The 14,893-nt window shown below is 41.9% G+C and overlaps 2 protein-coding genes across 2 annotated transcripts in view; both read left to right on the forward strand.

The window, feature by feature from the left end:
• The first annotated feature begins 247 nt into the window (after positions 1 to 247).
• On the forward strand, positions 248 to 11,029 carry LOC127642999 (surfeit locus protein 4-like). Its single transcript, XM_052125516.1, has 6 exons — positions 248 to 441; positions 5,371 to 5,557; positions 5,643 to 5,719; positions 5,856 to 5,899; positions 5,982 to 6,168; positions 7,756 to 11,029. The coding sequence occupies exons 1-6, from the start codon at positions 394 to 396 to the stop codon at positions 8,020 to 8,022; spliced, it is 810 nt and encodes a 269-aa protein (XP_051981476.1). The 5' UTR covers positions 248 to 393; the 3' UTR covers positions 8,023 to 11,029.
• An 862-nt stretch (positions 11,030 to 11,891) lies between these two features.
• The window catches only part of LOC127642990 (argininosuccinate synthase-like), a 34,900-nt gene continuing 31,898 nt past the window's right edge, over positions 11,892 to 14,893 (forward strand). The window contains exons 1-2 of the mRNA XM_052125499.1: positions 11,892 to 12,030; positions 12,547 to 12,665. Of these exons, the coding sequence (XP_051981459.1) occupies positions 12,564 to 12,665 (102 nt within the window). The 5' untranslated portion in view covers positions 11,892 to 12,030; positions 12,547 to 12,563. The remainder of the gene's footprint in view (positions 12,031 to 12,546; positions 12,666 to 14,893) is intronic.

Consider the following 14,893-nt stretch of genomic DNA (forward strand, 5'->3'; position numbering starts at 1 on the left):
AAACACACTGGCTATAATAAAAAGTAATACATTAATTAGAATAATATGCCATCATAAAAGTTATGTTTGAATTAAATCACAACTATTAAGTGACAGAAGTGACTTTCAATATTTTGCTCATTTCGTTAAAAATGTTCCGCATGAAAATCAAATTATAATACGCGTGCTCGTGCACAAATTGCTGCCGTGAACGCGCGCGGTGAATAGACGTGGCACGAGGGGCGCGAGCTCGCGGAAGGATGCAAATCGCGCGCACGCTTCGGGGGACATTTGCAGCTGCGAGCTGCATTGTGGGACAGCGGAGGCCTAAAGAGACAGCAGCACTACTGAGTGTGTGACACACTTGTGTTTAAAGTTTTATTTTCATATCAGTAATATTCATATCAGCGAGAGATGGGGCAGGAGGATCTGATGCGCGCGGCGGAGGACGTAACGGATCAGGTGCGTCAATAAATAAACATGCAGAAACCAACATCTGCACAGCCATCAAACCATCTGTCCAAAAGTGTGCACTTTTAAGTATGCATTAATTTCTGGTGAAAATATATGATCCTTTAGGGTTTGTTCAAGCTTCTAGTTTGTATGTATGTGCATGTGACAATAATAATCAGAGTTTTGGGTTGTTTTTTAGGGGTTTATTGGATAGTATGTCATTGTTTTTAGTTGCAGTTAAATGCATGTTGATAAACAGGACAGAAGGACAGATTTTAGGTACAAAAAAAATAAAGTCAAAGAGGATAAGAAATGCAAGCAATTGCCATACTTCATGCAAGCTCAAATTAAGTATATATATATATATCTATATATAAAATAGGTATGATAGCATTATAAAAGATTTACCCCAAACTATGAATTGATTAAGCTTAAATATGATTAGACATTCACAGCTGATCAAACATATCATGCATAAAAGCAGCCTTTTATTTGATATATTATTTATTTACTTCATTTAGCTGGGTGTTTATTCAAAGTGTTGCATTAAAACATATTAGAAATGGTTGCATGTGATTGCTCAATAATCTCATGGGGCTTGCTAGCTTCTACAAAACATATTCATAGTTTCAAAGAGGCACTAATAAAGTGTTTGTGATCTTGTATATCAGACCGCCGTAGATGTGTGTGAAAATGAACAACTGCTCGCTCGCCGTATGATTGTTTGTAGCTCCCAGTAATCTGAACTCCTGCGATTCACGACACTTTTCCACTTTTAGACTCCAGATTTGCAATACGGATTCAGTTACATTCTACGGACTGTCCACTCTGCACGAGTGACTCAAACATGGATTCCTTTCTTTCTTTACTCCCATTCAGATTTATCAATAGCAGAATTTTTTACTCTCTCTCTCTCGGATTATATTACAATCATGCAATGAATCCCAGCACGCAGCTTAAGGCGTGTATGAACTGAATTATTGAACAAAGAATTTAATTAATTACATTTAATTTAATGTGTTTAGAGCTATAAATTCGAGGTATTGCGTAAAAATTCCAAATAAAATATCGTCAATTATCTGCATTTTTTTTTCTTTCCGATAACCGATAGTTGCTTTATGTAACAATCGGTTATCAGAACAAAAATATGCCGATAGTTGAAGATATTTTATTTAAATTTTTCACGCAATTTTATTTTAAAATTCCTTATCAAGAAACCTCATCTGGTGAATTATATACATGCAAAACTCTTCGTCTGGTGAATCTATAGGCTATAAAAAAAAAGCTTAATTTGCATATAGAGCATTGAAACGGAGCCAAATCTCTGTGATTTCAAAATAAGAGTCCCCGATGCATTACGGGCTTGTTTACATTTACATTTTATGCATTTGGCGGACGCTTTTATCCAAAGTGACTTACAGTGCACTTATTACAGGGACAATCCCCCCGGAGCAACCTGGAGTTAAGTGTCTTACTCAAGGACACAATGGTGGTGACTGTAGGGATCAAACCAGGAACCTTCTGATTACCAGTTTACCAGTTATGTGCATTAGACCACTACACCACCACCACTCCACGTTTAAAGTAAAAAATCCTGCGTTATGCACCAAATCTTCATTTCTTTGGTTGTTATTGGGATTTTGGTTTGTACATTAATCTGCTTATTATTTTATTCATTTTGCAGCCTCAATGTCTGTGCCCGTCATAGAAAGGAAATAATAAGTTATTTTAATTATTATATAGATAATTTTTTTTAATTATCGGCCTTTTCAACCACCTTATTTATCGGTATCGGCAAAGTCCACTATCGGCCGACCTCTAGTGTCAATACAGATATTCAAATTTGATTAATTGTCTTTCACGATTGTGATTAATTGTAATACGAATTGCCAAACTTCTAATGGTGCGTTCACATACAACGCGAAGAAAAGTTTTGCCTCGCATTGCTCGCGCGAGTTTGATCGCTGGATTATAAATTTCTGTTTAAACTTGCGTTCCCACGAGTAACCTGAACACGCGAGTATTCCCGCTTCTCTTCCAGAAAAGGACAGGAGGAGGGGCTTCTACGACTTTGTTCATAGTAAAGTACAACCAATAGCTGCAATCAAGTAGTCGCGCATATTTTCAGAACTTACCAGGTAGTCCAACTTCCTCGCTCACTTTCGTCCAAGCGACGTCTTTTTTCGTCCAATCTCTGTACATGTATGACATTGTGTCGTACAATTCCGGGTGCCCACACAGCGTTACAACAATTTTCTCATCCATTTTTCCAGATTTCTTCTGCTACTACGTCAGTGACATCCGGACGATCTCAATACTGATAGGCTTTCGCGACAACGCGTCATGCAAATTTGTCATTGAAAAATGTAAACTCGCTTGTATACGCGAATGTAGCGATTTCGCGTGTTTGAGTCGCGTCATTCGCTTCAATTTGCGTCTATTTGCATCTTTGCATTGACTTTGTATGTAATCGCACCGCGCGAAACGCTCTCTTCGCGTTGTATGTGAACGCACCATAAGAGATATTTATTCAGATTTAATTTGAAATCGTGTAATGAAATGGTAATATATGATTATATATGAATACATAAAACTTGGAAACTATTGTGTAGAGTTGGAATGACAACGTTTCCAAATACTACAATATGTGGCCCCCAATCGGGCTAATCAGCCGAGGAGAAGGATGATGTGTTTATGTTTTGTGGATTTTTCTTTAAGTTTAAATTAAAATATTACTTTGATTGTTCAGCCGGATCCCGCCACCTCCTTTCCCATTTTTAACCTTGTTACATTTGCGGTAAGAGAATGGATGCACTGTCGCGGAGTCCTCGCCACTGCAGTCCGCAAATGGTCTGCACTTATGTAGCACCTTTTTAACCTTGGCAGTATTCAAAGTGCTTTACACACATGCGTCTTATTCACACACCAATGACGGCAGAGCTGCTATGCAAGGTGCTAGCCTGCCATTGGCAGCAACTTTGGGTTCAGTGTCTTGCCCAAGGACACTTCGGCATGAGGAGTCATGTGGGCTGGGAATCGAACCGCCAACCCTGCGATTAGTGGCCGACCCGCTCTACCACCTGAGCCACAGCCGCCTCTTAAAAAGACACAAAACAAAAACGCACACAAGGCAGCTGCATGTGGCGCTCTCTCTCTCTCTCTCAAACTCCCACATCCCGCTGCACTCATCCCTCTCCTCGGCTGATTAGCCCGATTGGGGGCAATGTGTAGATTTATAGCCATTATCTTAAGTTAAAGAGTGCTGCTGTTGACTTTGTGAGATTTTGATTGGGGGGGAGAAATACAAATTGAGTCAGTATAGACTTGTGAAAGACCAGTATATCAGCATAATATTTCCAATCAGCCTCCTAGTTATCAGCTGTTGGCCATTTAAAAAAAAGTTTACATTTATCTTTCCTATTTTTAAAGAAAGTAAACGCATTCAGAGTGTAGTACAGGAGTGTCTATGCTTCAGAAAAACCTGTCTTATTGATTTCTTTACATTAATTCTGGTCTCATGGGGTTAGTACTGTAAAACAAGCTCTGATTGGCTGTCAGGAAAGTCACTATGGTCCGTGTTATCTCTGATTGGCTGTCGGGAAAGTCACTGTGGTCTGTGTGATCTCTGATTGGCTGTCGGGAAAGTCACTGTGGTCTGTGTGATCTCTGATTGGCTGTCGGGAAAGTCACTGTGGTCTGTGTGATCTCTGATTGGCTGTCGGTAAAGTCACTGTGGTCTGTGTGATCTCTGATTGACTGTCGGTAAAGTCACTGTGGTCTGTGTGATCTCTGATTGGCTGTCGGTAAAGTCACTGTGGTCTGTGTGATCTCTGATTGGCTGTCGGTAAAGTCACTGTGGTCTGTGTGATCTCTGATTGACTGTCGGTAAAGTCACTGTGGTCTGTGTGATCTCTGATTGACTGTCGGTAAAGTCACTGTGGTCTGTGTGATCTCTGATTGACTGTCGGTAAAGTCACTGTGGTCTGTGTGATCTCTGATTGACTGTCGGTAAAGTCACTGTGGTCTGTGTGATCTCTGATTGGCTGTCGGTGCTGGCAAGTGCTGATGAGGTCTGTTTGGATGGTTTACATGCAAGTCGTGCTATTTTTGGCCTCACTTGTGTGACTTTCGAGCTCTAGAGAACTGTACTTTGAATAGAATACACGCACAGCTCTAGTGTTTCACAACAAGGTTAATGTTCTTCCAGTCTGTCGAAATAAAGTGTCCTCCGATGTTGACACAAACCACAAGATTTGGTTTAGTTCCTACATTTTTAAAAGCACTGTTTCAGTAAACCACAAAACAGTTTACATTTACATGTTTGCACTTCTGAAGCGACTTACACTTATTACAGGGACAATCCCCCCGGAGCAACCTGGAGTTAAGTGTCTTACTCAAAGACACAATGGTGGTGGCTGTGGTGATCAAACCAGCAACCTTCTGAGTACCAATGTATTATACAGTGCACTTATTACAGGGACAATCCCCCCGGAGCAACCTGGAGTTAAGTGCCTTACTCAAAGACACAATGGTGGTGGCTGTGGTGATCAAACCAGCAACCTTCTGAGTACCAATGTATTATACAGAGCACTTATTACAGGGACAATCCCCCGGAGCAACCTGGAGTTAAGTGCCTTACTCAAAGACACAATGGTGGTGACTGTGGTGATCAAACCAGCAACCTTCTGATTACCAGTTATGTGCTTTAGCCCACTACACCACCACTCATTCACACACCAATGATGGCAGAGCTGCCATGCATTGGGAGTAACTTGGGGTTCAGTGTCTTGCCCAAGTCGGCATGGACCGGGAATCGAACCGACAACGCTGCGATTAGTGGCCGACCCGCTCTACCACCTGAGCCACAGCCGCCCCAATTATATCCTCGCTGTGTGTCTGACTGATTATATAATGTGCATTTCTGTCTTCTTCTCACAGTTCTTGCGGGTAACGAAGCATTATCTGCCTCACCTGGCGCATTTGTGTTTGATCAGCACGTTTCTGGAGGACGGCATTCGCATGTGGTTCCAGTGGAACGAGCAGCGAGATTACATCGAGGTCACGTGGAGCTGCGGGTATTTTCTCGCCACATGCTTCGTGCTGCTCAACCTCATAGGACAGATCGGTGAGACTGAAGTTTCAGGAGTGTATTTGTATACCTGCTTACAGATCTCACTAATATGCTAAATGTTTTCTGGTTTTACCCGCAGGTGGATGTGTCCTTGTTCTTATTAGAAACTTTGTGCAGTATGCATGCTTTGGGTTATTTGGCATTATTGCACTACAGGTGAGTAGTAAAAATAAACTAGTCGGCGTGCTTTTGCATGCTATAATATTGTGCGATTTCATCGTTTCAATCATATTTTGAAAAATAATCATTTTAGTGAAAATTGCATTGTGTTTATTTGTCTTTCTGTTTTCAGACTGTTGCCTACAGTATTCTATGGGACATTAAATTTCTCATGAGGTGAGTTCTGTCGGATCAGTCTGTGTAATTGAGTGGGTTCTAGAACAGTCACAGTAAATTGTGTTTTCTGTCGTCCTGATAGAAATCTGGCTCTCGGTGGTGGTTTGCTTCTGCTGCTGGCGGAGTCGCGCTCGGAGGGGAAGAGCATGTTTGCGGGCGTGCCGTCTATGGGCGAGAGTTCCCCTAAACAGTACATGCAGCTGGGCGGTCGAGTTCTGCTGGTGTTGATGTTTATGACGCTGCTACACTTCGATTCCAACTTCTTCTCCGTAAGTTCATCACTGTCTTCGGGGTGTATTAGCACACAGTATATACAGTATAATTGTCTTCTGATTTTGCTGACGATATCAAATAAAGCAATGTCGTGATAATGTTAATGTCTTTAAGTTTCATTGAGTGCTTCAGTAGAGTATCTTCACAATCCTGGGCTGCACAATTAATACAAATAACATCAATATGGCGATAAACAAAACTGCAAAAGGCGGCCGATAATGGGTAGTTCAGCAAGGTTTGACGCTGACTATCACACCTGGAGTCGTGAGTTTGAATCCAGGGCGTGCTGAGTGACTCCAGCCAGGCTTCCTTAGCAACCAAATTGGCCCGGTTGCTAGGGAGGGTAGAGTCACATGGGGTAACCTCCTCGTGGTCGCTATAATGTGGTTCTCGCTCTCGGTGGGTCGTGTGGGGAGTTGTGCGTGGATGCCGCGGAGAATAGCGTGGGCCTCCACACGCGCTAGGTCTCCACGGTAACGTGCTCAACAAGCCACGCGATAAGATGCGCGGATCGATGGTCTCAGACGCAACTGAGATTCGCCCTCCGCCACCCGGATTGAGGGGAGTCACTACGCCACCACGAGGACTTGGAGCGCATTGGGAATTGGGCGTTCCGAATTGGTGTTCTGCGCACACATGGGCTCATGGTCTCGTGTTTTTAGCGCTTTGAGCATTTCATATGCATTGCGAAAGAAAAGTACTGCATGTTTAAGCATTCGCGCAATTCCTAACATTAGTTACCACTACTAGTTATTATGGGGTAGATCGATATATTGGTTTTAGCGATTAATCTGTGCTGAAAGTTGCTTTTTCGAACTATCGGTTATCAAGCCGATAGTTGCCGATAAATGTGTGTGTGTGTGGTTTTTTTTCTCATGTTCCTGTGTGGCGTGAACGCCCAATTCCCAATGTGCTCCAAGTACTCATGGTGGCGTAGTGACAATCCGGGTGGCGGAGGACGAATCTCAGTTGCGTCTGAGACCGTCAATCCTTGCATCTTATCACGTGACTTGTTGAGCACGTTACCGTGGAGACCTAGCGCGTGTGGAGGCTTCACGCTATTCTCCGAGGCATCCGCGCACAACTCGCCACACGCCCCACCAAGAGCGAGAACCCCATTATAATGACCACGAGGAGGTTACCCCATGTGACTCTACCCTCCCTAGCAACCGGACCAATTTGGTTGCTTAGGAGACCTGGCTGGAGTCACCCTGGACTCAAACTAGCGAACCCCAGGGGTGGTAGCCAGCGTCTTTTACCTTTGAGCTACCCAGGCCCCCCAATAATTTGCCTTTTTAAAACCGTACCAGTCCGGGTTTTGCGGATAATGCGATTTTGACCATTAACACACATTCCATCATAAAAAACACTAAAAGAAGGTACAGATGAATACTCTGACCCAAGGATGGATTACCGACCGGGCCAATGGGGCCAGTGCCCAGGGGTCCTTGACTGCCCTGGGGCGGGGGGGGGCGGCTTAGGGGCTTTAAGGTTTGTCGATGTTTTCTCCATATATGTTTAGATCGATTTGAACACCCATACATTCACAAACATCTAGTAAAGTTCTCTCCATTCTCCTCCAGATTCTGCAGAACATGGTCGGAACGGCGCTCATCATCCTGGTGGCCATCGGCTTCAAGACCAAACTGGCGGCGCTCACCCTGGTGGCGTGGCTTCTCGCCATCAACGTCTACTTCAACGCCTTCTGGACCGTGCCTGCGTACAAGCCCATGCACGACTTCCTGAAGTACGACTTCTTCCAGACCACATCGGTCATCGGCGGTTTGCTGCTCGTGGTCGCTCTCGGGCCGGGCGGTGTGTCAATGGACGAGAAGAAGAAGGAGTGGTAATACGACCGCTTCCACCACGATTGTCGTCCGGATCACCGCCCAGGACACAAGAACTTGCCTCACATCCGCAGCACGTCCAGAGTTATCCTGTTCTTCTCGTTTTTTCTCACTTCCTCTGTGTTTCTCATGCACAATTTTAAATACTGGAGTTTTATTTACGTATTTATCCCCATGTTGCAGCGGTTAAGGAGATTACAGCAAAAATTTAATAAACAGTCCATGAGTTCAAGTTAATTGTTTTTTCTCTTTAATGGCAACATAGAACTTGCATCTCAGCTGGGTTTCTATTTCAAAGTGCTATGGAAAGATATAGATGCATATATGTGTGAAATGCAGCCGTGGACTGAGCCGTTTGTGATCGTGACAAATGGACGAACATCTTTTGCCGGTCAGCGACTGTGGCACCTCCTCTTTGGTACATCAAACACCGTGAGTTTCCCTGGTTCTTCCACCAAGACCTGTTCATCATCATCATCATCCTCATCATCTGTCTGGATGCCGTTCAATTTGGTGAAGCTTTCTTCGAAATAAGCAGGTGGTGATGTAATGGAGAGCCTGATGTGAAAGACGGTTGTGTAACGGGACCCTCATTCAGACTTTGTTCACGTCTCGGGCTGTAACTGGAGTTAATCATTTGTCTCGGATCACGGCGGTAGACAGGGACGTTTAGCATAAATGTATAATATTTAATTATTTTGCAAATCCACACGGCTGAATAGAACAAGAGTTATTGTCTTGCTCAGTGTTTTTTGTTGATTCCTATAATAATAATAATAATAATAATAATAAACAATAACGTGATAACTGTTGTTTTCAGATGATGGAGGGAAATAAAGAGTAAAACAAGTGAACAAAATGTGTCGCAACATTGTATCCCATAAAGATTCATTCACTTTAATGGAGTCCTTTCGCACTGAAATATACAAAAATAAAATATAATGTGAAAATAAATGTGTTCTTCTGACATCTAGTACTGACACTTTTTAATGTTTGTTTGGCACTAAAAATGTTTTTGATGCCCTAACCGAAAGCTCTGTGGTGGTACCATGATGGCGAAGTCAGACGTTTACATACACCTCAGCCAAATACATTTAAACTCAGTTTTAAACCATTCCTGACATTGAATCGTAGAAATCGACACGGCGTGATGCAACTCAAAATAGTTCTAAGAGCACACTTGACCAAGACGAGGCTGGTGAAAATCTTCTCTAATGTGGACCCTTTCGTGCCCTCGCTGTAAAGGTCGACCAGCGGACTATATACACATGTTCTGGTCCTGCCCCAAACTTAGCACGTTCCGGGCCAACATCTTTGGCGCCTACACTAAGATGCTTCAGAGAAACATCACCCCCAACTCTGTAAGTGCCCTATTTGGACTTACCCTTGAAAATCGCCCCCTTAGAGCATGCACTTCCCTGATTGCCAGGCGTCTCATCCTGCTCTCCTGGAAGGAACAAGCACCCTCCCCCCAGTTTCACAAGGTGGATTAGAGATGTTATGCATTTCCTGAAGCTTGAGAAGATCAGATACACCCTTAAAGGCTCCTTGCAAACATTCAGGAAGGTCCGGGTCCCCTTTTTAGAGTACTATGAGAGCTTGCAAACACCATTAAATATGGATGACTAATCTGTTATTATCAGAGTGAAGTGGCAGTTTAACTTAAAATGTTTAACTTGGGTCAGATGTTTTGGGGGATCCTTCCACAAGCTTCTCACAATAAGTTGCTGGAATTTTGGCCCATTCCTCCAGACAGAACTGGTGTAACTGAGTCAGATTTGGGATCGTTGTCCATTTGGAAGACCCATTTGCAACCGAGCTTTAACTTCCTGGCTGATGTCGTTGAGATGTTGATTCAATATATCCACATAAATGTTCTTTCCTCATGATGCCATCTATTGTGTGAAGTGCACCAGTCCTTCCTGCAGCAAACACCCCGACAACATGATGCTGCACCCCATGCTTCACAGTTGAGATGGTGTTCTTCAGCTTGCAAGCCTCACCCTTTTTCCTCCAAGCATAACGATGGTCATTATGGCCAAACAGGTCATTTTTGTTTCATCAGACTAGTAGGAAAGATCTTTGTCCCTATGTGCACTTGCAAACTGTAGTCTGTCTTTTTTATGGCTGTTATGGATCAGCGGCTTCTTCCTTGCTGAGCAGCCTTTCAGGTGATGTCCATATAGGACTGGTTTTGCTGTGGATCTAGATACTCGTCCACCTGTTTCCTCCAGCATCTTCACAAGCTCCTTTGCTGTTGTTCTGGGATTGATTTGCACTTTTCACACAAACTACGTTCATCTCTAGGAGACAGAATGCGTCTCCTTCCTGAGCGGTGTGATGACTGTGTGGTCACATGGTGTTTATACTTGTGTACTATTGTTCGCACAGATGAACGTGGCACCTTCAGGTGTTTGGAAATCGCTCCCAAGGATGAACCAGACTTGGAGGTCCACACTTGGCTGATTTGTTTTGATTTTCCCATGATGTCAATCAAAGAGACACTGAGTTTGAAGGTAGAGCTTAAAATACATCCACAGGTACACCTCCAATTGACTCCAATTAGCCTGTCAGAAGCTAATTTGCTAATTGCCTAAAGGCTTGACAACATTCTCTGGAATTTTCCAAGCTGCTTAAAGGCACAGTTAACGTGGTGTATGTAAACTTCTGACCCACTGGAATTGTGATTAGAGTCAATTAAAAGTGAAACAATCGGTCTGTAAACCATTGTTGGAAAAATTACTCGTGTCATGCACAAAGTAGATGTCCTAAACGACTTGTGAAAACTATAGTTTGCTCATTAAATATGTGAAATGATTAAAACATTAGTTTTAATGACTTCAACCTAAGTGTATGTAAACTTCTGACTTCATCTGTACATGGTTAATGTCCACAAACATGGTAATGCACGGTACTTTTTGTTAGTGTTCAGGTTCCCATGATCATGAAAAATGTTGTAATCTGGGAGTTTTAAAGCACACTGTCACTGAAAGCACATGGACATTTCTATAATAAATCTAAATAAATAAATCAAAGCTCGGATTTCCCCCTCTCACTTTTCTCCATTTAAAAAAAACCTCTTGGCGAGTTTGTGTACTTATCACAGGTTTTAACAAAGTATCTGTTTATTTGGGCATGTCGGCGCAAGACTGACAGATATGGAGTGATATATGTGCCACAATTGTGCACGTGCATAATTATATTTTGAGTGCACATAAATGTTCAACGCATGCAAGATGAAATTTTAAGCACGCAAAAAGCTCTTTTGCACGCGCAAGATGATATGTTGAGTCCAAAAAAATCAGTTCTGCATTCCTAAGAAGATATTTTGAGTGCACAAAAAATATTCTGCACACGCAAGATGAAATTAAGTGCACAAAAAGTTATTTTGCACGTGCTTGAACTCCGTTTGGTAAAGCAATGTTTAATCTTGCAAAGATAAATTCATTTTGAGGAAACGAAAATCAATTTTGCGCTTGAATAAAGTTTATTTGAATGTGACTTTGCTCAGAATACTTGAATTTAGCTTTCTCCTCCTACACCCCTCTGCCTGCAAAATACCTTTTTATTTATATATATATATATATATATATATATATATATATATATATATATATATATATATAAACATATTTTGAAAGCACTATATATATATATACATATATATATATATATATATATATATATATATATATTGTGTCAAAATATGTTTGTTCGCGTAGAATTGTGGCACGAGTATAACTCCATAGACGCGGGATCCGATTGGCTGAGCGCGTCCATGAGAGGCGGGCCATACAGCCTCGGCTCGTTGTAATAAACGGCGGGATCTGATTGGCTAGCCGCGACCGTTGTTGACACGCCTCTGAAGCGGAGCGACATCTGATTGGCTGATATGTCTTTGAATGGCGGCGCAGCTGCTGCGTGATTTCCGAACAGCGCTCGAGCTGAAAGCAGACAGACAGGATCTGACAACGGCTGTTACAAATACATTTTATTTCCTTGTGCGTTCAGGTGAGTTACTGCTTTAATATATCGTTTGCATTGTGTGTGTGTGTTTGTGTGTATAAATATATATGCAATATTTAAATATAAATACATAAATGTGGTATTGTGTCTGATATTATTAAACAGGCTCTTATAATGTGAACACTTATTTAAAATAACATCTAACTGCTATTACAGTTCATGCTTAATTTATGCTCAATTATTTCTGCATGTGTAATACTGAATTAATTAACAGTCATATTGTATTTACATGTATACAAATTCAAAATTGCATTGTGTTAAAGCATTAATAATGAATGTAAAGCTGTTGCTTGGTGTGAGTGATGAATTAAACCGGCTCAATCATTTATAGACTTGATGCTTTTAAAGATCAACACCTGCTCATGCGTCTCAGTTATATATTTTGTGATTCATATGGTGAATCATGAACTTGCATGACTTGTCTGTTTAAGGAAGTTCCTTCGATGACGTTGAAATATTATGAAATGATTTGCTGGTGATTCTGTTTGCTTTTCTTGAAAGTCCCCTAAAGATCTGAGATGTCAAAGGGCACGGTGGTCCTGGCGTACAGCGGGGGTTTGGACACTTCCTGTATCCTCGTGTGGCTCAAGGAACAGGGTTATGATGTCATCACTTACCTGGTAATTGCAGATGCCACCTTTCAACTTTCGTACACATCCCTGTAGCAGTGACATCACAATGAACATTTGCATGAATGAACTTGACTTAAAATCATTTCCTGATGTGGAGGAAACCAGAGATCAGTATTGCAACAGACCCTTGTTGTAAAAATAACTGAAACTGTGTGATTATTATTTGTAAATCATTTAGCCTTTTACCACATGAGAATGTTTAACTAGGTTTACTGATGTTTTCGTCTTAACGTCACGATCCAGGCGTGAATCTCCTCGCGGTGGAGGTTATTGAGATCTCTGGTTTAGTCTGAATCTCTGGTTCTGATTCGTTGCTTGTGTCTGTCCTCACACTGCTCCTGAAACAACAGCGTAAGCAGAGAACAATCGTGGGCTCGTATCAATCCACGGACAGGAACAAAAGATCTGTCTGCAATAATCTCACTCAACGAGTTCTGGACGGCTGATGGGGGGGTTTATGGGTTTTTTTTTTGGCGAGACTTTTAGTTACAGATCATAGGAACATGTTTTATGAAGGTTATGTTCAAGATATAGACAGACAGACAGACAGGTTGATAGACAGACAGGTTGATAGACAGACAGGTTGATAGACAGACAGACAGACAGGTTGATAGACAGACAGACAGGTAGATGGATAGACAGACAGACAGGTTGATAGACAGACAGACAGGTAGATGGATGGATGGATAGACAGACAGACAGACAGGTAGATGGATAGACCGACAGACAGACAGACAGATGGATATATAGACAGACAGACAGACAGACAGGTAGATGGATAGACAGACAGACAGACAGACAGACAGATGGATAGACAGACAGACAGATGGATATATAGACAGGTAGATGGATATACAGACAGACAGACGGATGGATATATAGACAGACAGACAGATGGATATATATAGACTGGTAGATGGATAGACAGACAGACAGACAGACAGATGGATATATAGACAGGTAGATGGATGGATAGACAGACAGACAGACAGACAGGTAGATGGATAGACAGACAGACAGATGGATATATAGACAGGTAGATGGATATACAGACAGACAGACGGATGGATATATAGACAGACAGACAGATGGATATATATAGACTGGTAGATGGATAGACAGACAGACAGACAGACAGATGGATATATAGACAGGTAGATGGATGGATAGACAGATAGACAGACAGACAGACAGACAGACAGGTAGATGGATAGACCGACAGACAGACAGACAGATGGATATATAGACAGACAGACAGACAGACAGACAGGTAGATGGATAGACAGACAGACAGACAGACAGATGGATAGACAGACAGACAGATGGATATATAGACAGGTAGATGGATATACAGACAGACAGACAGACAGATGGATATATAGACACAGACAGACATGTAGATGGATATACAGACAGACAGACAGACAGATAGATAGATGGATATATAGACAGACAGACAGGTAGATGGATATACAGACAGACAGACAGACAGATAGATAGATGGATATATAGACAGACAGACAGGTAGATGGATATACAGACAGACAGACAGACAGATCTACTGAGTGGTAAATCCTTTAATAACTCTAATGGAGATCATTTATCCTTATTTAATGTATTCAGTTGTTCATAGTATCTATAGTTCATTCAAATCTTTGGTTCATTTGTACAGGATCGTACACAATCTCATCCTTGTTCTATATATCGTTCATTATATTTTTTTATTATATTTGCCAACTTAGAGTTTCCCTGTTTTTTTTATTTTCATCAAATTCATTTGGTGATATTTTGGCCATTTATATAATTCTGCCTGTCGAGTAGTTCATCTATTATATTCCACTCTTTGTGTTTATTTATTTATTTTTTCAAATGATGAGTTTCTTGTGTTAATTGATGGCACAGTTTATTTGGTTTCTGCTTCTGATTGAGCATGACCAGTGAAGTCTGGTAAATAATTAAGTCTGGTCAGTGTCTGGATGGGAGACCGTCTGGGAAAACTAATGTTGCTGCTGGAAGAGGTGTTCGGGAGTCCAGCAGGGGGTGCTCGACCTGTGGTCTGTCCTAATGCCCCAATATAGTGACAGGGACACTCCGTACCGCCGCACCATCTTACCTTAGGAGGGCACCACCGGCTGCCCTTAGTCACATGTCATACATTATTCAAGGAACCGAAAGCAGTTGCAGAACACAGATGATCACTTCATGCTAATACCCCC

The sequence above is a fragment of the Xyrauchen texanus genome, chromosome 4 (genome assembly GCF_025860055.1).
Source record: "Xyrauchen texanus isolate HMW12.3.18 chromosome 4, RBS_HiC_50CHRs, whole genome shotgun sequence".
Taxonomy (NCBI): Eukaryota; Metazoa; Chordata; class Actinopteri; order Cypriniformes; family Catostomidae; genus Xyrauchen; species Xyrauchen texanus.